This window comes from Lactuca saligna, chromosome 7, assembly GCF_052625555.1.
Source record: "Lactuca saligna cultivar CGN05327 chromosome 7, ASM5262555v1, whole genome shotgun sequence".
NCBI lineage: Eukaryota > Viridiplantae > Streptophyta > Magnoliopsida > Asterales > Asteraceae > Lactuca > Lactuca saligna.
In genome coordinates, this window is record NC_136423.1 from 121,527,706 (window position 1) to 121,555,381 (window position 27,676).

At 40.2% G+C, this 27,676-nt stretch overlaps 1 protein-coding gene across 1 annotated transcript; it reads right to left on the reverse strand.

Annotated features, from left to right (window-relative positions):
• Positions 1 to 22,284: 22,284 nt before the first annotated feature.
• Positions 22,285 to 27,413, reverse strand: LOC145004836 (chloride channel protein CLC-c-like). The gene is made up of 7 exons (XM_078963843.1): positions 26,961 to 27,413; positions 26,225 to 26,425; positions 25,957 to 26,134; positions 24,732 to 24,994; positions 24,276 to 24,545; positions 22,907 to 24,035; positions 22,285 to 22,820 (listed from the first exon to the last, which is right to left on the reverse strand). The coding sequence occupies exons 1-7, from the start codon at positions 27,137 to 27,139 to the stop codon at positions 22,731 to 22,733; spliced, it is 2,310 nt and encodes a 769-aa protein (XP_078819969.1). The 5' UTR covers positions 27,140 to 27,413; the 3' UTR covers positions 22,285 to 22,730.
• Between the last annotated feature and the right edge of the window lie 263 nt (positions 27,414 to 27,676).

Genomic DNA, 27,676 nt, shown 5'->3' on the forward strand with positions numbered 1-27,676 from the left:
ACACCTTCGGGGTGTTTGAACTCAAATCGAGGGATTAAAAGATTTTGGAAGGAGAAAATGTTTTCTAAAAGGTTAAGTAAAGGGTTTAAGAAAGAACAATGTGTGTGTGATGTGCGCGACCGGCCAAGCTCAAGTAAGTATTCCCCAATGTACCCATACAAGTTTATTTATGTTTATCAGTTTCTGTAGAACAACATGCTAGAATAGGATAATGATCTAGGAGTGATGCCTTATGTGCCTGCTTTATGTGCTTCAGTATATGAAAGAGTTGCATGCTAGAGTTGAGTAGACAGTAGTAGAGTAGCCTGTTTAGGTTATTCCTGATAGTACGAGTTTAGCGTTGTATGCTAGTTCAGTTCTCTCTACGAGGATATAGTTGCTTGAGATTGTTTTTATTATGTCCAAATGTTGTTTGCTTTGTGCTATGTGGGCTTTGAAGTGATGGGAGTTAACTGTTAGGTGAATACGTTAAAGTCACATATGATCAGGGTTGAATAATCTCAGAGTGTTGGATTTGACTCTATTGCGTAGCTCTTATTTGAGTCCTAACCGTTGTAGAGATGAGTCCCTTACTCGAAGGATTATCCGAGCCTCAGCACATGTGATTGTATTCATGTAATAGTTAATTGGCATCAACAAGAGGCCTTCAGCAGCTGAGGACTGGGTAGGGTGGAGTCAGAGGTTTCCTAGGGTAAGCCTAGGATAAAGAGTAGCAGTGATCAACGGTAGGGGAAGGGACCTGGTTGAGTCAAGGCGGTCCTTGGGGAGGGTACAGATAGATGTGGAAGGTCGTATGGGCCCGTACTACTGAAAGCATAGGATCCGTACCCGAACCGAGGAAGGCTAAAATAAGACTAGGGAACTTGTAGTGGGTGGGATCCCTCTAGGGGTATCAGTATTGCTAACAGTTGTTATTTCTTTGTATTTCATAATGGTGGTGCTACGCCTGAGGCCAACAGTTGGTAGTTCAGGAGAGGGATCGGGTTCGGGATCAGGTTCCGAGCCAGTGGATGAGAGGCTACACGAGTTCATCGCGTCGGAGATCACCAGAGGTATCCTTGAGTCGACCCCCATTATCTTCGGGTCGATCAAGGAGGGGATATTGGAGATGATGGAGGATCGCCTCCAGGCATTCAGGAGTGACATGGCATCTGGCCAGTCGGGATCTCGCACGCTGTCCTTTAAGGACTTCAGGGGCAGTGGTGCGCCGGATTTCCACGGCGTGAAGGACCCCATTGTTGCCAGGCGATGGATTGCAAACATCGAGTCTGCACAATTGATTAACTTCTGCCCCGAGGGGTCGAAGGTGAGGTATGCAGCAGGGTGTTTACGAGACCGAGCTCGAGATTAGTGGGAGTCAGTGGGTGACTATTTGGGAGCCTTAGCTATCGAGGCTATGACCTGGTCGGACTTTGTGACCAGGTTCAGGGCAGAGTTTGCGCCGGCTGTCGAGCTTCAGCAGCTGGCTAGAGAGTTTTAGACATGAGACAGACGACGAAAACTATGGCGGAGATCACCGCCAAGTTCCGGGAGAGGGCACTGTTGGTGCCCCAATATGTGGGCGATGAGGTCATGAGGAGGACCCACTATCATGACATGCTCTGGGCTGATATCCGGGAGCACGTTAGTTTTTCAGCTTGCCCCACCTTGGACTCCATGATTGCCAGGGTGAGGGAGACGGGAGATAGATTTGGAGCACATCCGGAAACAGAAGGTGGAGGAGGGACAGCCAGGAGGGGCTTTAGGGAAGAAGCCCAAGGGATCAAATGTGGGGCCGAAAGGCCAACAGGGACGGGGCCGCTGCAGGAAATGCGGCAAGACGCACGAGGGGGCGTACATGTTGGGATCATCAGGGTGCTACAAGTGCGGCAAGTCTGGGCACTTTAGCAGGGATTGCACTGCTCCGGTAGCAGTTATTCAGACGTCTGAGTTACTGTGTTTCCACTGCAACCAGAGGGGCCACAAGAAGGCCAATTGCCCCCAGTTGACAATTTCAGCGCTGGTAAAGGTGCCAACTCCAGCGACCCTGCGGATCACAGATGGCCGGAAGGTCAAGGCAGAGGCTCCCGTGGTAAGGAGCCAGGCATTTCAGCTGACCGCCGAGGAGGCACGCGCTGCACCCGATGTGGTGACGGGTATGATTCTTTCCTTCTCATTTATTTATATGATGATATGATATTGATATGTGCTCGGTTTATGTATATATATGTATTAGGATCATTCCATGTGAACGATATCCCAGTCCAGGTGTTGTTCGACTCGGGTGCTACCCGATCGTTTGTTACCCTTGCGCTTAGCAAGAAGTTCACGGAGTCTTCGGGTATGTTGGATTTCCCTTTAGAGGTAGAGATTGCCGATGATCGATCGATGCGAGCATCAGCAGTGTTCAGGGATTGTATTTTGAAGTTATTTGAGGAGCGTTATCTGGTGGACTTGGTTCCCATTCTGTTGCGTGGGAACAAGGTGATTATAGGCATGGATTGGTTGAGCCCCAATAGGGCGGTGATAGATTGCGCGCAACAGTTAGTGCGAGTCAGGACCCCAGGTGGGGGAGAGTTAGTGATTCATGGCGAGAGGCCACAGTGTGGACCCGCGGTATGTTCAGTAGCGAGGGCTAGACGCTACCTTCAGCAGGGGTGCGCAAGATATGTCGCGTACATGATGGATACCCGGGAGGCGGGTAAGGCGATAGTGAGCGAGGTTCCGGTGGTTCGAGATTTCGTAGATGTTTTCCCAGAGGAGCTTCCTGGGATACCTCCAGAGCGATAGGTGGAGTTTAGGATTGACCTCGTTCCTGGTGCAGCTCCGATAGCCAAGGCACCGTGTCGGTTGGCTCCTCCCGAGATGCAGGAGTTGTCTGCGTAGCTGCACGAGCTGCTAGACAAGGGATTTATTCGTCCGAGCAGTTCACCCTGGGGAGCCTCGATTCTGTTTGTGAAGAATAAGGATGGGTCGCACCGGATGTGTATAGATTATCGGGAGTTGAACAAGGTAACGGTGAAGAACCATTACCCACTCCCGAGGATTGATGATCTCTTTGACCAGCTTCAGGGAGCATCTTGGTTCTCCAAGATTGATTTGCGTTTGGGTTATCATTAGATGAGGGTCAGGGAGGAGGATATGCAGAAGACCGCGTTTCGGATGCGCTATGGCCACTATGAGTTCGTGGTGATGCCTTTTGAGCTCACCAATGCTCCTGCCGTGTTCATGGACCTCATGAACCGCGTATGCAGACCGATGTTGGATCGGTCTGTGATAGTCTTTATCGATGACATCTTGGTTTATTCCAAGACACAGGAGGAGCATGAGGAGCATCTGAGAGAGGTATTGGAGACCTTGGGGAGGGAGAGCTTGTATGCCAAGTTCTCCAAGTGTGAGTTTTGGTTGTGCGAGGTGCAATTTCTCGGACACCTTGTCAACCAGAACGGGATTCTGGTCGATCCGGCCAAGGTCGAGGCCATGATGAGATGGGAGGTTCCGAAGTCTCCATTTGAGATTCGGGGTTTCCTAGGATTGGCATGCTATTATCGGAGGTTCATTCAGGATTTCTCCAAGATAGCTGTACCCCTGACACGGTTGACGAAGAAAGCCGTGGTCTTTCGGTGGGGACTCGAGCAGCAGGCAGCGTTTGAGACACTGAGACAGAGATTGTGCGAGGCGCCGATCTTAGCCCTGCCAGAGGGCGTAGAGGATTTTGTGGTTTATTGTGACGCGTCTATTTCAGGGTTGGGCCCGGTATTGATGCAGAGGGGTCATGTCATTGCCTACGCTTCGAGGCAGCTCAAGCCTCACGAGGCAAACTACCTGACGCATGATTTGGAGTTGGGGGCGGTGGTTTTTGCCCTCAAGATTTGGCGGCATTACCTCTACGGGGTTCGGAGTACCATTTACACGGACCACAAGAGTTTGAGGTACCTCATGGATAAGCCGAATCTGAACATGAGGCAGCGTCGGTTGTTTGACGTGGTGAAGGATTATGATTGTGAGATCCTTTATGTCACACCCCCAAACCAGACGATGGAAATGTCCGGGGGTGGAGGACTCCATTTGTAGTATCACAACACATGCATCATAGTAATCAAAGTACAAACAACCATTGTATTTAAAAGTATAATATTTACATGTGTTCAATCATTGTATATTGAAACCAAAATAGTTATACAAAGAAGAAGATAAGACTCATAATGGCTCCATCTTCTCAAAAATCTCGGGGAGTACCTGTTATTATTTCCCTGAGAATACAAGTAATTTGAAAAGAGAGTATCACCAATATGTTGAGTGAGTACATAAGTCTTTATGTTTATATGGGTGTCTTTGTATTTTGAATAAGAAAATTGTTCTACAAAATCCCATATTTTCTGTGGTATGTGAAAAGTAGTTTTATTCCCATAAAACCGTCCTATTTGTGAACCAATGTATTTGTAAAACTTGTAACTGAGTGTGTGCCTGGCTTCGCCAGCTGTTATTGAAATATGTAGTATACCATTGTACTTTGTATTTTGTAAACTAGTAATTTGAAGATGTACTTATGTTTAGTTGTTTATACACTAACGTGTTGTTAATATCTTTTTAATGAGTTATTATAACCATACTAAGACCTGAACGCCTGAAACAAACGCCTTGTGAGCGCTTAAACTGTTGATAACAATTGCCACTCATTGGCGTGTATGCCTGACTATAGCTAGCAGCCTGAGTGCGGGGTTGTCAATCCAGATATAGATCTACACACAACTTGTTTCGAACCCCGGACTGGAGATTCTGGTTATAATGTCAGGGCTTTACCTTGGTTGTCTAAAATGAATTAAGCAATCTGAATTGGATATCTCATAAAAAGCATATAAACGTTACATGTATATTAGTTATGAAAACCCAATCATTCTGAAATAAATGATTGATAATATGTTCTTGAATTAGTATTCCGAACATGTATTTGACAAGTGTAAACCCTTGATTTGTTTTGAATTAAAATCCTTGTTTCATGTAAAACAGTGTATTCATGTATACTTAAATCATGAAGTATTGCTTTATGTATTATAAATTATACCTATTATAATTTATATGTACTTTATGAATTGTTAAATAACTATTTTTGCATGTAATCCTTTGCTCAGCATATTACAAAGGGTATTTAAACTGATGAGATAACTTATATATTTATATACATAAACAATTTTATATATCCAAATATGTATATTTGGGAAAAATATAAGTTTATAAAAGAGTTCAATATTTGGAGTATTTTTGATGCTTTAAAATCGTTTTATCGTGATTTGAAATCATTTATTTATAACACAAAGTTTTTGTGTTATACTTGTATTCCCCCCATTAAAACAATAGAATTATGAAGATATAGGGGTATAAACTCACATGATAGATGGTAATTTGGACAGAGTTTTGACAGGAGAGAGGATGAATTCTCAAGAATTTCGGGGCTTCAAGGCTTACTTCGGGTTCGAGTCTTGATATCGGGGCTTTAGGGGTTGTATATGAGCTTAGGGGAGTGGAGAATTTGAAAGAGGGTGAAATTTGGGGTGAAAAAGTGAAAATTCTTTGGAGCCCTTGCATGCCTTACATAGGCCGAAGCCTCGGATCCGAGGCCATGCGAGGCTGCCTCGTGTCGGACAGGTGGCGAAGGGAGGGGGTTGCTTCGGTTCGGAGGTTCACTGCTGGCTGGTTCGGATTGGACTGAACTTCGGTCCAATAGAAAGGCGACACGTGCGAACAGAAGGGTGCGAGGGGCGTGCGAGGCATGTGCGAGGAGCGTCTCCGGGGTGTCTGATGCGAAGCTGTCCGAGTAGGATTGGACCTTGGAGTTGGTCGAATCAGGAGGTGACACCCGAGGCTGCGGCCCAATCAGAAGGCGCCACGTGGAGGCTCGGATGCGAGGGTGACGTGGCAGTTACTGTTCATGCAAATATTCCCGGTTTTTGTTATTTTTCTTTATTTATTTTTGCCAAAACTTGTAAAATTCATAACTTTCGCATACGAACTCTGTTTTTGACGTTCTTTATATGCACGCGTAGGTAAAATTATACTCTACGATTTTCGTTTAGACTTTGTCGGCTAATTTTGACTTTATTTTTAATATTATTATTTTAAACAGACCGGGACGTGAATCCGTTATAAATTCATAACTTCTTCATACGACGTCCGTTTTTGTCTGTCTTTTTACCGTTGTACTACTAATGACGAGACCTTCAATTATCATTTAGGTTGTGTCGGCTAAAAACCACTAGATCTTTATTTCGAGTTTTTAGCTGTACACTACTATACTGAAACTTCGAAAAATCATAACTTCCTCATACGAAGTCAGATTTTGGCGTTCTTTTTATGAAAGTTCTCGGTTTAACATAAACTATAACTTTCATTTAGATTGTTAAGGCTAGAAAGCCTTTTATCAAAATTTCAGTTTTTACACTGAATAGTGTTTTGCCGGTTTTGTCACGGATTTTCGATTGGTCGTAACTTTTTCGTTATAACTCGGATTTTAGTGTTCTTTATATTTTTTGGAAACCTTGTTACAATCTGTATCATTTGGTTTATCCTAATTGAGATTATTTAATAATTTATTTTTGAGGGTCAATTATGTAAATACACATAGTATGCTAAAAATTCTCTTTATTAATTTACAAAGAAGTTCAAATTGACATAAACTATTACATAGGTTTGAAATAACGGTTTGTTGCATTATCCCCCCATTAGAGAGACTTTCGTCCCGAAATTTACTTTATAGATAGACTAGGGAAAAAGATGTGGGTATTTCTGTTGCATTTGATCTTCCCGCTCCCAAGTGAATTCAGGTCCCCGCCTTGCATTCCAGTGAACCTTCACTATTGGGATACGGCTTTGTTTGGTTTTCTTAACTTCCCTGTCTAGTATCTCTACGGGTTCTTCCATAAAATTGAGGCTCTCGTTTAACTTGATTTCCTCGAGCGGTATCATAAGAGTCTCGTCGGAAAGACACTTTTTCAAGTTCGAAACGTGGAAGGTAGGATGAATGTTACTTAGTTCTTAGGGTAATTGTAGTTTGTAAGCTACAGGGTCGATTCGGGCAAGAATATCGAATGGTCCTATGTACCTTGGATTTAGTTTGTCATGCTTTCCAAAGCGTATCATGCCCTTCCAGGGTGAGACCTTCAGCAAAACTCGGTCGCCAACCTGGAATTCCAAGGGTTTTCTCCTTTTGCCTGCGTAGCTTTTCTGTCTATCTCTGGAACCTTTAAGTCGTTCCCGAATTTGTACGATCCTCTCAGTAGTTTCTCGAATAATTTCTGGACCTGTGAGAGCGCTGTCAGGAGTTTGACCTTTAGCTAGCTGCGTGTCTCCCACTTCTGCCCAACACAGAGGGGATCTGCACTTGCGGCCATAAAGGGCTTCAAATGGAGCAGCTTTTATGCTAGTGTGATAATTGTTGTTATAAGATAACTCAACAAGGGGTAAATGAATATCCCATGCCTTCCCAAAGTCTATCACACAAGCTCGTAACATATCTTCTAACGTTTGAATCATCCTTTCACTTTGTCCATCAGTTTGCGGATGGTAGGTTGTGCTCATGTCTAGCCTAGTTCCTGGAGAGTTTTGTAAAGACTGCCAAAAACGAAAGGTGAATCTACTATCTCGGTCTGAAATAATGGACATTGGTACACCATGCAGTCGGACAATCTCCTTGAGGTATGTTCTCGTTAGCTTTTCCATCTTGTCAGTCTCTTTGATTGGTAAGAAGTGTGCGGATTTGGTTAATCTATCGATGATTACCCAAATAGTATCATAACCACTTGATGTCTTGGGTAACTTGGTTATGAAATCCATTGTAATCCGCTCCCACTTCCATTCAGGGATTTCAGGTTGTTGTAATAATCCTGAAGGTTTTTGGTACTCTGCCTTAACTTTGGCGAAAGTAAGGCACTTGCTCACAAAGGTAGCGATTTCGGCCTTCATGTTAGGCCACCAATATAGTTTCTTAAGGTCCAGATACATCTTGTCTGAACCTGGGTGGATGGAGTATCGGGTTTTGTGTGCTTCATTCATAACCACGTCTCTGTAACCACCAAACTTTGGTGTCCAGATTCGGTTCATGAAATAATAGACTCCATCATCCCTGACTTTGAAGTTCTTGTCCATTCCTCTCAGGGTTTCACCTGCCATGTTTTCGGGTTTTAAGGCTTCAAGTTGAGCTTCCTTGATCTGCGTGGACAAATGCGAAAGGATTGTCATGGTCAACGACTTTACCCGGCGTCCCGAGTATTCTTTTCTACTAAGGGCGTCAGCTACTACGTTTTCTTTACCAGGGTGATAAAGAATTTCACACTCGTAATCGTTCAGTATCTCCACCCATCATCGTTGTCTCATATTCAGCTCTTTCTGATCGAAGATATGTTGGAGACTTTTATGGTCCGTGAATATTGTGCATTTCGTGCCATATAAGTAATGTCTCCAGATCTTCAGAGCAAACACCACTGCTCCTAGTTCAAGGTCATGTGTTGTATATTTGACTTCATGTGTCTTTAGCTGTCTTGAGGCATAGGATATAACCTTTCCTCTTTGCATAAGAACACATCCAATCCCTTGATTAGAAACATCACAGTACACTACGAAATCCTCTATCCCTTCAGGGAGGGACAGGATCGGTGCACTACATAAGGCTCGCTTCAGTATTTGGAACGCTGTTTCTTGCTTTTCTCCCCAACTATAAGTTACACCCTTTTGGGTCAGAGTAGTAAGAGGCTTAGCTATTCGAGACAAATTTTGAATGAATATGGGATAATAGCCAGCAAAACCTAAGAATTGACGTATTTCTGTAGGTGTTTTGGGTGCTGACCAGTTTTCAATGGCCTTTATTTTGGAAGGGTCGACGTGTATTCCTTCTGAACTGACCACGTGACCTAGGAAATCTACCTTCCTGATCCAAAATTCACACTTTGAAAACTTCGCATAGAGCTTCTCCGATCTAAGTGTTTGTAATATTTGACGAAGATGTTGGCCATGTTCCTCTTTGCTCTTTGAGTAGATAAGGATATCGTCAATGAAGACTATAACGAATTTGTCCAAGATTGGACGACACACTCTATTCATTAGGTCCATGAAAACTGCAGGTGCATTCATCAATCCGAATGGCATCACTATAAACTCATAATGACCATAACGAGTTCTGAACGCGGTTTTGGGAACGTCTTCCTCCAAAATTCGTAACTGGTGATACCCGGATCTTAAGTATATCTTCGAGAAGTAGTTCGCCCCTTGAAGTTGGTCGAACAGATCGTCAATGCGAGGCGGAGGGTATCATTCTTGACGGTAAGTTTATTCAGTTCACGGTAGTCTATACACATGTGGAATGATCCATCCTTCTTCTTTACGAACAAAACCGGTGCTCCCCAAGGTGAGAAGCTTGGTCTTATGAAACCTTTTCTTAGGAGTTCGTTAAGTTGGATGGATAATTCCTGCATTTCAGAAGGTGCAAGACGGTAGGGGGATTTGGCTACAGGGGTAGCTCTAGGGATTAAGTCGATTCGGAATTCGACTTGTCGTTCGGGAGGCACTCCTGGAAGATCATCAGGAAATACATCGGGAAAGTTGCAGACCTCTGGAATGCTTGCGATGTCTTTCACTTCTTGATTTTTGTCTACTACATGAGCTAGGAATTCACAATATTCCTTGCGAAGGTATTTATGTGCCTTAATGCAAGAAATGATCTGAAGGTTCGTTCCGGGTTTGTCGCCGTAGATAATAAGAGTTTCGTTAGTTGGAAAGTTCAAACGAATAGCTCTTTCATAGCATAGGATGTCGGCATGGTTGGGGCACAACCAATCCATACCTATTATGATGTCAAAACTTTTGATAGAGACCGACATAAGGTCTATTGGGAAAGATAAGTTATTTAAGGTAAGGATACATCCTATGTATATATCATTGGTGGATTCGGATTTCCCATTAGCCATTTCTACTGTGAAAGTTTTATTTAGTGGTTGGGAGTTCTGATTTAGTAGATGTTTAAAGTTATGGCTCACAAAGCTCCTCTCGGCACCACAATAAAAAAGAATGCATGCATAAGTATTGTTGAGAAGGAACGTACCCGTGACCACTGCAGGGTCTGCCACCGCTTCTTCATGACCTAGTGCTAGAATTCTCCCAACCCCACCATCATTTCCAGCTTTTGGACAATTTTTCTTGAAATGCTCCACATCACCGCATTGGTAGCATGCTCGACTTACTCCAGCGGTAGGTACTTGGTTAAGGGGTTGAGGTGGTGTTCTACAGAATCGGACAGTATGCCCTTTCCTATTGCAGTTACGGCACTGCATTTCAGGGCAATTCCCAGTGTGGTGAAAATTACACTTGTTGCATTTAGGGAGGTTACCGGCATAGGGTTTAGTTGGTGTTGGGTAGTTACGGGCAACAGTAGGTGCAGTAGTAGGTATGGTAGCAGGCACAGTAGTAGCATGGACTGCCACTATTTGTTGCTTCTTTCAAGGTTCCAGAGGAGATTTTCCCTTTCTTTTGTTCCAACCCTTCTTCTTCTTGTTGTTGTTGTTCTCCCTAGGTTTTTCTGGGGCAGTAACCACAAAGTTTTGACGGTTTCCGTGGTCAATAAATGACTGTGCCAGTTCTTTGGCACTATCAAAGATGACAGGTTTAGATGCAATGATGCTTGCTTGTATTTGGGGTGACAGTCCCCAAATATACCTTTCAATCTTTTTGCTCTCTAGAGCAACCATCTTCGGGCACAGAATCGCCAAGTCACAGAATCGATTCATGTAAGTCGTTATGTCGGTACCGGTCATAGTAATACTCCAGAGTTCTTGTTCCGGTTTCTGAATTTCCCCTTGCGGGCAGTATTCCCGCATCAACATGGATTTTAGGTCCTCCCAGCTTATAGTATTAGCCACTGCTAAAGTTAGTGACTTAACATGGCCATTCCACCATGTTAGCGCCCTATCTAAGAAGGTAAAGGTAGCAAATTTAACTTTGCTACCCTCTGGACAGGAGCAAATTTCAAAGACCGCTTCTATCTTCTCAATCCACTGCCTTAAAACCATCACTCCTCCAGTTCCATTAAAGGTCCTGGGTTTGGCATTCGAGAAGTCTTTATAAGTGCGCTCTCTCGAGTGCTAATGGCCCTCGATAAAGTTAAAAGGATGTGGATCAGCTCCTGACTCACTAGTACCATAAGCATTGATATGAGATAAGGCAGCCGTTACCGCTGCTGTGACTGCCACTTGGAACATGGCAGCATCGAATTGAGGGGGTGGTGGTAGAGGTGGCGTCGGTGCTTTTGGTTCATTGTTACTCCTTGGATTCCTACGAGGCATATTTTTCTATAAAAGTCAATAAAAAGATAGTGAGATATCAAGAATGAATATGAATTTGATATCTTTGAACTTAAACACTTAATTCGCAAGAAGCTTGTAAAGAATTAGGAATAGGTGTCCACTGCAAGTATAACTTGCAATAGAATAATATAAAATGAAGTGGTTATTTTTCAAAGAGTATCTACATACCTGTCGATTGTCTTGATATGTATGTAATCTGTATATTTTGACTCTCAAATAGGTCCACAATATTATGAGAGTATCAATATCAAACCGACCTACCGAAATTAAAAATTTTCGCGGCCGTATAGAAAAGTATGAAAAACAACACTGGAATATATATCCCAAAACTTTAGAATGGAAAGTTTGTGAAAATTGTAATAGCTCTTGTTGAACTAAGGTGCTTATTATTTTATTGATGCTTGATTTTGTACATGTGCTGAAAGTAGTCTATACATTCAGTATATTAAACTAGAAAAGTAGTGTAAACACTACTTGCGACGTTTGTTGCGACGGTTACTGAGTTCCGCTTCGTTTTGCGATTTCCAGCACTTTTCTTGGGTAGCTTGATGCTCCCTTAGTTCTTTGATTTCTGATTCAGCAGTATTAAGTTGCCTTTGAAGGGCTTCAGTATGGTGCTGGGTATCATCTTGCATCTCGTCAAGACGAATGATATCTGCGACGTTATCCTGCGCAGCCGCATTTACTTCTAGGATTCGGTTGATTGACATCCTTGATTGATCAAATTGTCGGGATATTCGGTTCACTATAACTGGAAGAGCTCTGTCAGCTGTTCCTCCTTCTGAGACGTTATAGAAGCCCCCTACCATTTCGTAGGGACGGTGTTGGCCGTCTTGTCGACTCCAATAGTTTATGTATTGGCCTCACTCGGGTATGGTGATTGCTTCCTCTTGCCTTTGGGGATGTATCACCGGGTTTCAAACTTGTGGCTCTGTATCCGTACCACTTGATGCACTGTCCTCAAAGGGTTCTTCATCCGAGTCTTCTTCTGGATCTTCCTCTATCCATCCTTGATTGCCATGATTTAGAAAATAAGGGTCCCCTGGTAGATGATGTCCTGCCATTGTGTCTGTACGAGAATAAGGTTACGAGAAATGCCTGACAAACTAAAGCATATCAATGTTTAAATATTCTTATAGTATTTTAGGTTATGTTATAAAGTTTCTTCTGTAGTTGGTAAGTTTTAGATACGTCACAACACTACTATTACTCCCAAACACATGTTGGTCATATCTGAAATCAATATAGTTGATCAGGCTATATTAATTCTAGATGTGATTACATAACTGTCCGGGTTTGACTGTAATGTTCAACATCCAAATACTTTTAAGTTCTTATGATTATGTACTTGTACGTATGAGGGTTAGTATACTTCTTGTAAAAATCCTTAGAATTCTTAAAAATATACTTGTAGTCAGAGTTCTCAACCCCAATACATTTATAGTTTGTATATCTTTTATGGATTGATATACTGAGTTCGCTATAAACAATGCTCTGATACCAAAATGTCACACCCCCAAACCAGACGGCGGAAACGTCCGGGGGTGGAGGACTTCATTTGTAGTATCACAACACATGCATCATAGTAATCAAAGTACAAACAACCATTGTATTTAAAAGTATAATATTTACATGTGTTCAATCATTGTATATTGAAACCAAAATAGTTATACAAAGAAGAAGATAAGACTCATAATGGCTCCATCTTCTCAAAAAGCTCGGGGAGTACTTGTTATTATTTCCCTGAGAATACAAGTAATTTGAAAAGAGAGTATCAACAATATGTTGAGTGAGTACATAAGTCTTTATGTTTATATGGGTGTCTTTGTATTTTGAATAAGAAAATTGTTCTACAAAATCCCATATTTTCTGTGGTATGTGAAAAGTAGTTTTATTCCCATAAAATCGTCCTATTTGTGAACCAATGTATTTGTAAAACTTGTAACTGAGTGTGTGCCTGGCTTCGCCAGCTGTTATTGAAATCTATAGTATACCATTGTACTTTGTATTTTGTAAACTAGTACTTTGAAGATGTACTTACGTTTAGTTGTTTATACACTAACGTGTTGTTAATATCTTTTTAATGAGTTATTATAACCATACTAAGACCTGAACGCCTGAAACAAACGCCTTGTGAGCGCTTAAACTGTTGATAACAATTGCCACTCATTGGCGTGTATGCCTGACTATAGCTAGCAGCCTGAGTGCGGGGTTGTCAATCCCGATATAGATCTACACACAACTTGTTTCGATCCCCGGACTGGAGATTCTGGTTATAATGTCAGGGCTTTACCTTGGTTGTCTAAAATGAATTAAACAATCTGAATTGGATATCTCATAAAAAGCATATAAACGTTACATGTATATTAGTTATGAAAACCCAATCATTCTGAAATAAATGATTGATAATATGTTCTTGAATTAGTATTCCGAACATGTATTTGACAAGTGTAAACCCTTGATTTGTTTTGAATTAAAATCCTTGTTTCATGTAAAACAGTGTATTCATGTATACTTAAATCATGAAGTATTGCTCTATTTATTATAAATTATACCTATTATAATTTATATGTACTTTATGAATTGTTAAATAACTATTTTTGCATGTAATCCTTTGCTCAGCATATTACAAAGGGTATTTAAATTGATGAGATAACTTATATATTTATATACATAAACAATTTTATATATCCAAATATGTATATTTGGGAAAAATATAAGTTTATAAAAGAGTTCAATATTTGGAGTATTTTTTATGCTTTAAAATCGTTTTATCGTGATTTGAAATCATTTATTTATAACACAAAGTTTTTGTGTTATACTTGTATTCCATCCATTAAAACAATAGAAATTATGAAGATATAGGGGTATGAACTCACATGATAGATGGTAATTTCGACAGAGTTTTGACAGGAGAGAGGATGAATTCTCAAGAATTTCGGGGCTTCAAGGCTTACTTCGGGTTCGAGTCTTGATACCGGGGCTTTAGGGGTTGTATATGAGCTTAGGGGAGTGGAGAATTTGAAAGAGGGTGAAATTTGGGGTGAAAAAGTGAAAATTCTTTGGAGCCCTCGCATGCCTTACATAGGCTGAAGCCTCGGATCCGAGGCCATGCGAGGCTGCCTCGTGTCGGACAGGTGGCGAAGGGAGGGGGCTGCTTCGGTTCGAAGGTTCGCTGCTGGCTGGTTCGGATTGGACTGAACTTCGGTCCAATAAAAAGGCGACACATGCGAATAGAAGGGTGCGAGGGGCGTGCGAGGCGTATGCGAGGAGCGTGCGAGGAACGTCTCCGGGGTGTCTCATGCGAAGCTATCCGAGTAGGATTGGACCGCGGAGTTGGTCGAATCAGGAGGTGACACCCGAGGCTGCGGCCCAATCAGAAGGCATCACATGGAGGCTCGCATGCGAGGGTGACGTGGCAGTTACTGTTCATGCGAATATTCCCGGTTTTTGTTATTTTTCTTTATTTTTTTTTGCCAAAACTTGTAAAATTCATAACTTTCGCATACGAACTCCGTTTTTGACGTTCTTTATATGCACACGTAGGTAAAATTATAATCTATGACTTTCATTTAGACTTCGTCGGCTAATTTTGACTTTATTTTTAATATTATTATTTTAAACAGACCGGGATGTGAATCCGTTATAAATTCATAACTTCTTCATACGACGTCCGTTTTTGTCTGTCTTTTTACCGTTGTACTACTAATGACGAGACCTTCAATTATCATTTAGGTTGTGTCGGCTAAAAACCACTAGATCTTTATTTCGAGTTTTTAGCTGTACACTGCTATACTGAAACTTCGAAAAATCATAACTTCCTCATACGAAGTCAGATTTTGGCGTTCTTTTTATGAAAGTTCTCGGTTTAACATAAACTAAAACTTTCATTTAGATTGTTAAGGCTAGAAAGCCTTTTATCAAAATTTCAGTTTTTACACTGAATAGTGTTTTGCCGGTTTTGTCGCGGATTTTCGATTGGTCGTAACTTCTTCGTTATAACTCGGATTTTAGTGTTCTTTATATTTTTGGAAACCTTGTTACAATATCTATCACTTGGTTTATCCCAATTGAGATTATTTAATAATTTATTTTTGAGGGTCAATTATGTAAATACACATAGTATGCTAAAATTTCTCTTTATTAATTTACAAAGAAGTACAAATTGACCTATACTATTACATAGGTTTGAAATAACGGTTTGTTACACTTTACCATCCGGGAAAGGCCAACGTGGTGGCCGATGTGCTTAGCCGCAAGGCAGCACCGATCAGGGATATTTGCATAAGGATGACTGTAGTGACTCCCCTGTTGGAGCAGATTCGGGAGGCTCAACAGGAGGCTATCAAGGAGGAACATTGGAAGAGCGAGCTGTGGTGGGTCAGGTTTCATCCTTCGATTATGATAGCCGAGGACTATTGACACTACACCGCAGGGTGTGGGTGCCGTATCACGGAGGCGTGCGCCAGATCTTGATGGAGGAGGCGCACAAGTCCCGATTCTCTATTCATCTCGGGGCGACGAAGATGTATAGGGATCTTCGTCTAGACTATTGGTGGCCTTGCATGAAGCGGGATGTGGCATGGTACGTCGAGCGGTGCTTGACCTGCAGGAAGGTCAAGGCCGAACATCAGAGACCGCATGGGAAGACGCAGCCGTTGGACATCCCGTTGTGGAAATGGGAAGACATCACGATGAATTTTATCACAAAGCTTCCTAGGACTGCGCGTGGAGTAGATTCGATTTGGGTCATCGTGTACCGATTGACCAAGAGCACCCATTTTATTCTGATTCAGGAGAGCATCTCGGCCGAAAAGTTGGCCGATATCTACATCAGGGAGATAGTAGCGCGGCACGGGGTGCCAGTGTCAGTGATATCAGACCGAGATGTGCGATTCACTTCCAGATTTTGGAAGAAGTTTCATGACGAGTTGGGCACTCGTTTTCATTTTAGCACCGCCTTTCACCCGCGGACGGATGGTCAGAGCGAGTGGACCATCCAGACTTTGGAGGATATGTTGCGGGCATGTGTGTTAGATTTCAGTGGTAGTTGGGATACCTATCCTCCCTTGGCTGATTTCTCATACAACAACAGCTACCACGCGAGTATTGATCGTCCCCCATTCGAGATGTTGTACGGATGGAGGTGCAGGACCCTGATATGCTGGGGTAAGGTTGGCCAGAGGGTCATGGGAAGCACCGCGGTGGTGCTCAAGATGACAGAGAGGATCCAGCAAGTTCGTAGCAGGCTTCAGACTGCTCAGAGTCGGCAGAAAGTTACGCCGACAAGCGTCGATCCGACTTGGAGTTCCAAGTTGGGGATATGGTTCTCCTGAAGGTGTCGCCTTGGAAAGGCGTCATACGATTCAGGAAGCGGGGAAAGTTTGGCCCGATATTTATCAGACTATTCAGGGTTCTAGCCCGGGTGGGTAAGGTGGCGTATAGGTTGGATCTGCTAGTCGAGCTCAGCCAGATCCACAACACTTTCCATGTCTCTCAGTTGCGGAAGTGCTTAGTGGATGATTCAACAGTGGTTCCGTTGGAGGATATTCAGGTTGATGACAGCCTGAATTACATTGAGCGCCCAGTCTCAGTCCTCGACAGGAAGTCGAAGGATTTGAGGAACAAGAGGGTGGAACTAGTGAAGGTGCAATGGTAGCACCGCAAGGGTTCGGAGTAGACTTGGGAGCCGTTGGAAGAGATGATGGAGCATTACCCCGAGCTGTTTCAGGATCGAGCAACAGACTTCGAGGACGGAGTCTAAAATAAGTGGGGGAGATTTGTAGCACCTGTTTCCTGGTATGTAAATCTTATTTGAGTGTTTTCCATTATTAGCCTTGGACTCGACGAGTCAGAGGTCCGACTCGCCGAGTAGAGCCGGGACCCGGGACACGTTTTAAGTTGGCGACTCGGCGAGTCCATATCCTGGACTCGGCGAGTCACCGCTGTTGGATGAAACCCTAAGTTTCAAGGGTTTGCACCCTATTTAAACTCTCATTCCGCCCCAATCTCACCCCCATTCACCCTCAGAGCCCTATACCTTGTTCAAGAGTTGTTTCCTTGTGAGTTTGAAGCATTTGGTGTGCTCTCTTGAAGTTTTGGAGTGGGAAAAAGAGTAGATCAAGAAGAAGAAGAGGAGGTCAAGCATCTTTGAGCTTTCTCAGTGTGTTCCCTAAGGTATGACTCGATTTTCCCATTGCTTTCATGCTTATAGTCCCTTATAGCTCCATTAAAGTCTTTTTTGAACCATTTCCAAGCTTGTGTATGTTTGGGGGTTCGTAATAAGCTGAGTAACCTCTAGATCTAGGCATGGTTGAGCTCCAGGAGCTCAGATCTACTGCCTTTATGGACCCATGTTACATGAAAACCTTAGATCTACTCTTTTGGTGCATTTTGAACCCTAAAACCCTCATAGATGGATATTTACACGTAAAGTTGGAAACTTTACGTGTTATTCATGCTCTAGGAGCCCAGATCTACGAATGGCATGGACTGGATTCGAGCAAAATCGCGTTTATGGCTCTTGCATGAAGCAGACTCGGCGAGTCGCTTATCTGACTCGGCGAGTCTAGTCGTGAGTCTCCGAGATTGTCCCCTTTTAGCTGTGTCGAGTTGTGCAGTGAGTCCAGGGTGGAATCGGTGAGTTGGAAGCCAAAACTCACCCATAATGGAACTCGGCGAGTCGATGCCCAGACTCGGCGAGTTCAAGGCAATCTCCTTAGATCAAGAACAGACTCGGCGAGTTGTTCATACAACTCGGCGAGTAGGATGAAGGACCTGAACATCAGTTTGGAAGGAGAACTCGTCGAGTCAACGCCTAACTCGACGAGTAGAAGCAGAATCCAGGTCAGTCGTTTGGACATGGACGCGGCGAGTTGGCGAGCCAACTCGGCGAGTCGGGTCAATTGAAAGTTGACTCTGACTTTGACTTAGGGAATGATCAGGGGTAAAATGGTTATTTTACCCAAAGGACAGTTAGCAGTATTTGACTAAGTGTTTGGTGGGAATTTCAGCCGGAGGATTTCCGGAGCAACAGCAGCAGACAGACAATTCCCACACAGATCTGCAGCTACTACGAGGTGAGTTACCTTCCAGTAGCGGTGGGTCTAAGGCCACAATGCCAGCCCACCGGTAGGAGATGTGTGATTAGATTGTTGTCTTTGTGATATTCATCTAGGGTTGCTACTACCTGTGTTATGTTTATGTGTTAGTGACAGTAGGGGGAGATAGTCCCCCAGAACACCGGTCGATATGGCCGAAAGGGCGGTCATTCCCAGCCATGCTAGATAGACTATGTGATATATGTGTTATGTGGTAGTAGTAGGGGGTGAAATAGTCCCCGGTATCCGGTCGAGAGGACCGAAGGGGAGCCAGCACCCAGATATGCTAGGCAGTATCTGGTTGAGAGGACCGAAGGGGAGGCCAGCACCCAGATATGCTAGGCAGTATCCAGTCGAAAGGACCGAAGGGGTAGGTCGGGCACCCAGATATGCCTGACAATTTATGTATGTTATGTGATTGTATGGTATGTGGTACAATGGGGGAACTCACTAAGCTTTGTGCTTACAGTTTACAGTTTTGGTTTCAGGTACCTCTTCATCGAAGGGGAAGGAGCTGGCATGGTAGCGGCACATCATGCACACACGCTAGTTTCCGCATCTATTAGATTTCTCTGGGATTTATACTATGATATTTTGATTGGTTGTATGATTTGGCTTTTAGACATGGTTTACAATGTGATGTGGTTGATCAAACAATGTTTTTAATTATTAGCATTTTCTAAAGTAATGTTTTAAAAATGAAATTTTTGGACGTGAAAATTGGGTCGTTACAAATAACAATTAATCCATTGCATTGCCATAAAATCAACCATAGGAGTAAATGAATAGAACCTAAACATAAACATTTTTATTACTGAATTTAATTGATTTTTACTTGTTTTTAGTTGTTAGTTATTTAAATTGTGTGTTAGTTAGTGTGCTAAAGTTTCTAGTCTTGCAATACTAGAGAAAACCTTTTACTTTTATTACTTGCTTAGTTAATTCTAGTTATTAGTTTAATTTACGTTCCTTAAGTTCGATACCCTACTTATTCAACTATATCACTAATAGACAGGTTCACTGCCTTTGTATGTTTAAATTTTGTCTTAAAAGTAGGATTAAAACCCGTGCATTTTTGTACACATCAGTGGGGTATGTTATGGGGAAGTCGCTAAGCTTCGTGCTTACAGTTTGTCTATGGTTTCAGGTATCATTGGTTTGGAAAGAAAGGGTCTGGCTTGTTTGCAAGGCATACACCCGTGTTTTCCGTATTATGTGATTTTGGGATGTAACGTTGATAAATGTTTTAATTAAGCAATGTTTTTGAATGGTTGTACTAAGTATCATCTGTGTTTGACTATAATGAAAAATGAAAATTTTACCCCGTATTTTTGGGTCGTTACAAATTGAGGATCTGTAAAGTTTTCAAAAAAGAAAAACGTTTTCAAGGAAAGAGTTTTCTAGGACAAGAAAGGGTGTGGTGCATGCAATCGCCCGAGGTCAAGTAAGTTTTCCATAGAATACCTATATATATATATATATATATATATATATATATATATATATATATGTTACTTGTTATGACTTGATTAATGAATCTGTAAATCGCATGCTAGTTAGGGCTAGGAGAGATGCCTTTGTATGCATATTGTATGAGCTGGTAGACTTGCATGTCAGTGCTAATTAGTCGGTGATAAATTGGCCTAATATGTGATGCTTGTAGCCTTGGGGATACTGGATGTTATGCTGGAATGAGAATGACTATTGGTATTAGTAACTACTAAGTGAATGCTTTAAAAATTGTATATGGTTAGGTTCTTATAGCCTTAGAATAATTGATTTGGCCTTATTTCCTGTTCCTTGCCTAGTTATGGTCGTAGGGTAGTGTCTATTATTCGAAAGTCTATTAGTTCCTGATCTATGCATAATTTGCACGTATAAGGTAGCCGACAGTGAGGGTAGATGTGGACAACATGAGTTGTGGTATGTGGGCTAAATGTTCTATCATAGTTTCATGGGTTGGAGAGTTACTGCACGAATGCTGATTGCTTTGTGCTTTGTGAAACTCTTGGATAATGGGAGTCAACTACCAAGTGAATATGATGATATTCAGGAGGTGGATGGCTGGCATCATGACGAGTTCTTCAGCAGCTGATGGCAGGGTGAGGTCGGGAACCTAGGAAAGCCTAGGATATGCTCCAGTTAGTTTAGTGAGGCCATTTGGCGAGGTTGGTGCTTTGGTTTGAGGAAGTGACTTAGAGGATTTGAGAGGATTGGTGAGGAAAGTATGAATATGTGTGGAAGGTAGTATTGGGGTCGTACTGCTAAATACACAGGATCCATACTCGAATCGGTGAGAGCCTTGGAGAATTTAAGAAGCTTATGGGAAGGAGAATTCTTGGGTATGCTCTAATCGTGTTTGTTGTGTTTTACCGACTTTTTAAAGAAAACTTATGGATGAAATGAATATTTTATGTTTTGTGTCGTGTTGTGTTCGGGTTATAGTCTTATAGAAAGGAAATTGGTGTTGTGTCGTGCTAGGTAAAAACACGAAACGACAGCCCGAATTGTCACCACTAGTTGTAGATATACTTTTTGATTTGTTGGAAAAAAGATTATAACATCTTAATAATACATGAAAAATACAGTTATAATATAGTACAATTATAATATAATTATATTTAGTTTGTTATCGATATATATCTTATATGAAATTTCCAGACATTTATTATTTAGTGACACTTTTATATTTCATTTAATTAAATGACTAATAGAAATCATTTTTACATTTCTTGCCCTAGTTGTTTGAAGTTTAATTTTATTTTATTTAATAATTCTCACATACTAAATCTTTAAATTTTAAAATGTTATAATTTTTCCAACAAACCAAAAATATATTATGTTTTAAATATATGGTTTTAAAATAATTAAAACATATTTATACATAATATTACGGTTTGAATGTAAAAAAAATTATATTTATATGAAAAACACAACTTTTAAATAAAAAAAATGTATTCATATGGTTATAAATGTAAAAAAAAAAAGTTATTTATATGGTTTCAAATCGAACAAAAAGTGATTTCCGATTTTGAACAAAAAAAAAGAATGTCACGTCATCAAAACCGAACAATTGAAAAAAATGATAAGTTCGAAACAAAAAAATCAAGTGTCAAAATTAAAAACAATAATAAAAATTCAGTATCAAAATTGAAAAAAGTGATAATTTAATGTGTTTTGTGACATTTTTTTTTCCAATTTTGACACGTCAGCATATAATGTTAATATGTTATGTCATCAAAAACTGACACGTCATCATTCCACGTCAACAGACAACCGGGTTGACCGGTCGAATGGTCAGAATTGTAACAAATTGGAAACGTAGTTGAGAAAAATATCGCAATGTTAAAATCAAATTTTCGTATAAACCTATTGACTTTTGTGGTGTTTCCAAAAATAATTCTCTTTCATTTCTTTAATTGTAAGACTCCGAAAACAAAGATGTAATTGACAATCATTTGCATACAAAGTTTATAGCGTCATGTGAGAGTGTGAGACTTTAGAATTTTCCAAAGTTCTTTAAAAAGTTGAAAAGGATATAAAGAATCTTGTAAGATATATATATATATATATATATATATATATATATATATATATATATATATATATATATATATATATATATATATATATTAGCTTAAAATTACTTTCAATAGTTTAGCCTAATTGAAATTTCATCATCTCACGCTGAAGAATTCTACAAACCTTGGTTTGCGTGTAAGTTAGTGAAACCCTTTCCATTTGTAACCATCATGAAATAATCATTTAATGCAAATATGATTAATTTATCCAGTAGATATATACTGATAGCTTTAAGTATTTCCCTATTCTTTCCAAAAGTAAGAAGTTAGCAAGAATGACCAAAGCTAACGTAAGTATATAACCTCGAATCCTTATAATAATACAAAAGTCCATACCATAAATACTAAATAATTGTTGAACCAAATTCTACGTCGCTTGGTTTTGCAACCACAAAATCAAACATTACCCTTTGCATGCGCACAAACTTATATATATTTCGTTCATTCTTTCCAATTTCCATTTTCTATTATTAACTTTTACACTTTTACCCCAAAAAAAAACATTTGAAACTAAACAGAAAAACAAACCCATGTATGTTGATTGCACTTTCACAATCAAAATATACCCCATCAATCCAATTAGATAACAAATAAATACTATGCATAACCTAAATCACTGTCATTCATCGTTCCTCGCTCGCTAAAATGATATCATTTTACCTCGCGATATCTGTATACCGGTCACGCTGTATTATTACCTTCTCTATCTCTATTTCTATACGTCAATGCCGCTTGTCAATCCCCGGGTAGAGTCCCAAAATGTGTTGTGGCATGAAATCATGACGTGTCAAGATACCAACAACCGGTGGCCTCTGCCAAAAAAAAAAAAAAAAAGTGTTACCTACATGTCCCACATCCAAACATCGAGTTCTGAAATAGTATAAGAAAATGAGCTTACCCCAGGAGTCTTCGGCACTACACACAAGTGCCTAAGTCCGAGTTCCCTAAAAGCAACCGCAGCTTTTGCCAAAGACATTGTTTCCACGACAGTATACGGCGACGTATTGGTAATCGGATGAAGGTCAACATACATCTCCATCTCTTCCGGTGTAACATCCAAATCTTCCATCTTAGGCCCTTTTCCTAACCCCGCTTTTGCAAAATCAAACGCATGGTATCTTTGTAACGTTTCGGTTCCGGTTAAGCGTCTTTGTTTCGTGAACATCTTTCCTTTAAGCAAAACAATCAAATGAGACCTCAAAACAACCCCACACAATTCCGGAGCTTCCAGGAAAGGCGGCTCATCAATCACCGGAAAACCATTATGTGACGTCATCCTTAGGGAATGTACAATATTACTAACTTTTTCAACTCCGGAGAACGTAATCAAAGGTCCGGAAACAACATCACCCGCAACCAAATGTCGCATATACGGTTCCGCATGCGCTTCAAGAAACGGTAACCCTTTCATTCTTACGATTTGGTCGTAAACGCCTTTATTGAAATTATCCGCAACCGATTTTGAAATGAGAAGAACGAGCATCATTAATGGTAGCATTAAGAGATTGTTCGTGAGTTCGAGCAGTATAACGCATAGGGATACGGTCATTCGCATAGTGCCGCCAAGGAACGAGGCGGCACCGAGGAGGGCGAAGAGGCCGACGTCGAGATTTGAGATGGAAACGAGTAGGGTTCCGACGAGGCGGCCGTAGGATGATCCTGCGAGGATGACCGGAATGAAGAGACCGGAGGGAATCGCGATTCCGTAGGTTATGATTCCGAGGATGTACATGGCGAGGAAGAATATTGCGAGGGTAGAGATACGGAATTCGTTTGCGTTGGTGGAACCGAATAGACTGCGGATGGCGTCATCGTTTGTGTTGAGCAGAAGGGAAGCGAGATCGTTGTAGTAACCGGGTTGACATTGAAAGAATTTGTAGCTACCGGATCGACCGACTGTAGGGCATTCGACACTTAACCCAACCGGGCATGGGACACAGTTTGTGAACCATGGAAGGCCATAAGCACAACAAGAGGTTAAAAGCGAAATCATAGCCACCAAAAACACCCTAATCAAAGGACCTTTCCTACAAAAATCAACAAAAAAAAAAAAAAAAAAAGGTTGTTTTCAAAATTATAAATAATGAGATTATATACAAACAATGAGACCAAATTATATATAAAAAAAAGTTTTAACACCAAATAAGGAATAATAGCTGATTTTTGGTGTTGGGTAGAGGTGCCTTTAGTTTGATAAATTTAAAATGATTTCTATATTGCACATGAATTTTTCATTTAAAAAAATATGAAAAGTAAGAGAGAGATACCCATTGATGTAGCTGTAAGTACGCACAACCTTGTCAACGAAATAATTATATAAACTTCCCAAGATTCCTCCGATAACTCCAATTAGTATAACAGCTACAAGATCCACCATGTTGTAATCCGGTATTGTACCATTGATATCAAACATGATGAGACCACCTTCCCCAAAAAGTCCACATTTTCCACTTCTACAAAATCCAATAAGAGATCTCAACACCACAGCCACTACAGCGGTTGTAAAAAATGTTCTCCATAAAAGAGCACTCCGCCACCTACAATATATTAAATATTAATCATCTGTGTAAAGTTCAAAACAAAACCAAATTATACAGCCAAACCACATAACTCAATTTTGTCCGTTTGATTAAGTAGTGACAACAACAGATCACGATCGTTGGATCAGATCAAGTTGTGTGGTTTACTTTTTTAGATAAATGTGTCATGGTAATTTTTTTTACCATGAGGCTGCTTCTTCAAGGGCAAAGAGGACCCCACCAACAGGGGCGCGGAAAGCGGCTGCTACACCTGCAGCTGAGCCACAGGTGATTAAATCCCTACGGTCACGATCATTTTTAAAGTATCTAAGCCATTTCCACGTGAGATGGTATTTGCGAGAGCCTCCTTGTCCAAGTAAGTTGGCTATGCAAGCACCCGTGTGTACCATAGGACCTTCTTTTCCCACAACAAATCCAGCAGCAACACCAAGTATCGATCCAAATATCTTTTCAATTTCATGAAAAAAAACATATTGAGTTATTTGCAAATAAATAAAATTTCTTACAGTTAATAGCAAGATGTAATTTCCATAATAGCAATGCACTCACACTCTAGTTACTCATAATAGCAACTGACTTATATTTCTTTACCAATAATGATAAGAACTAGGGTGATATTACCTCCGCTTTGCAAGGGGCATAATCCGTAAATTTTCTATTAGGTAAGGACCATTTTTGTAATTTTTTAAACACCTGAACCATTGGACTTTTTATGTAAAAAAATCTGCACATGGACCTTTTCTGTAAGTTACAAGGACATGTTTTGTAATTTATTTTCTACACAGGGAGCAAACCTGCCAACATCCGAAAATGTTAAACACATACTGATTTTTGTAAAAAAAATCTACATAGGGACCAGTTTTGTAAATTACATGGACACTTTTTGTAATTTTTTTTAAAGATCTGCACGTGGGCCTTTTCTGTAAGTTACAAGGACAGTTTTTGTAATTTATTTCTACATAAGGACCAAACCTGCCAACATCCAAAAGTGTTAAATACAGACCTTTTTGTAAAAAAAATCTACATAGGGACCATTTTTGTAAATTACATGGACAATTTTTGTAATTTTTTTTCTACACATGGACCAAACCTGCCAACATACAAAATTGTTGTCACCAACGTCTAAAATAAGAATGTTTTGTGGCCTAAGTATGAAATTGTTAAGGTCATTTGTAGTTAAAATATGAAATAAAAAACTTTTGTAGCTAAAGTCCAAAACCACAAAAGTATACTATTCACAAGGTCACTTGCTTTTAATATATAGAGTATAATATAATATAATATATGTAACAAATCCAAATTGGTAAAGAAATGCAAGTATGATGATGATATTATAGGTATAAAAAAAAGTACATTGCTATTTCATTGCTATTTCATGTAAATAGCTCTATAAATACGAATTACATACCTTTACAAAGAGTGTACTTGGAGCCAAAATAGAATGAGAATCTATTCCATTAAGATAAGCTTTAACTTCAGGTATACCAGACCCTGCTGCTGCAGGGGCAATATAAGCACATAGAAGTCCAGCAAGAACAGCAAGAAATAGATTAATTCCAGCAAATACAGCAAACGCCTCATAATATCTGCACTTAGAACAAGATTCATTCGTTAATGGTTGCTGTTCAGAGGGTATAAATGTCTTTTCACACGTAACAAGAAATGGTGGTTATTACCTATGTTGGAGCATAAACTTGCTAGTGAGAAGAAACTTGAAACCAGCAATGTTTTCTACTCCAAGGTTATTGAAAAAGGCAACAAGCCCTGTAAGCAATCCTATAAGAAGAGCAAGTGTCCATTTTAGAACAACATACTGAAATATCTCCACCTTCTTCCTTGACCTCCAATCCTGCTTAAAAAGATCGTTTTCAAGAATCCTGCAAAATCAATCAACCAAAATGAATTAGAAGAACATAAATTCTATGTTGAATGTTTACATAGAAACAAAATTAGCATGAATAAACATCACAAGTTCAATGTCCAAAATATAATCAATCAACAAAAGGTTCCTATATTAGTCATTTTTCTTTTAAATATCCTTTTGTAGTTCATTCATAGAATCATAGTAAAGGAGCATGATTGATAGATGGATATGCGTTAATAGAAATCAAATAGTCATTGAAATTGACAAAATTTAGCTAAAAATGTGGGAGTTTAACTGTTCATTAAAAGAAAAGTGAAGTACCAGGTATGGAGAGATCTGTCTCAATTGAAAGATACAGTGAGAATATAAGATCAAAACAAACGAAAAAAATCGTTGAGCGACTCAATCAATTGATCAAAATTTCAGTAAACGTACAAATGAAGAAAACGTATAGTCATTCATTTTCCTCTGGAATTAAAGGAAACAGAATATAGAAGATTGAAATACGAGATCGAAGATTGAACGAATAGGGATATAAAAATCATTACTCGTAATCTAGAGATTCGATTGGACAAATGTTTGAACCAACAATGGCAATCTGCGATGACGTATTCACCCTGTTCTTCGAAAGAAGCGGTTGTCTGTTCATGCCTCTTTCATCAGAAGCCGATCCGTTTCTCGACATCTTTCCACCTCCTTCGTATTCTATATCAACATTATGATCCATCTCTTTTGCTTTCTCTCTATTTAATAGAACGAATTGGCGTAAGTTATACGAAATTTTCGATCTTACATCCTCTGATGATCAACAAGTCGTAGCCAAATTAGTTGGAAATGAACAGATTGATCTAATGAAATCTTGAAATGAAATAGAATCGTCTCTGGGAGTTCTTCAGTGATGCATTTTCTGTTACACACTCAATCTCTTGGACACTGATCTTTTAGAAAGTTGATCTCCATATTATGTATCTTCCAGAAAAAGCTGACATTTGAATAGTATCTTGAGTAGGAGCCACATATATATAAAAGAAATATATAATATTGGAGAAAAAGTAGGACGAATTTAAAGTGGAACGAGAGGAATAGGGAAAATAAGGAAGTGGTTTTTGATGTGTTTATAGAATTTGTTTTTTATTAATATGGTAATGATTTGTTCTAATAAGATTGATTATTTAAAATAAAGTTAAATATTTAAAATTATCTGGTATTAAATTTTAATATTTTATATAGATAGTGTTTGTTACAAAGTTTTTTGGGAATTTTT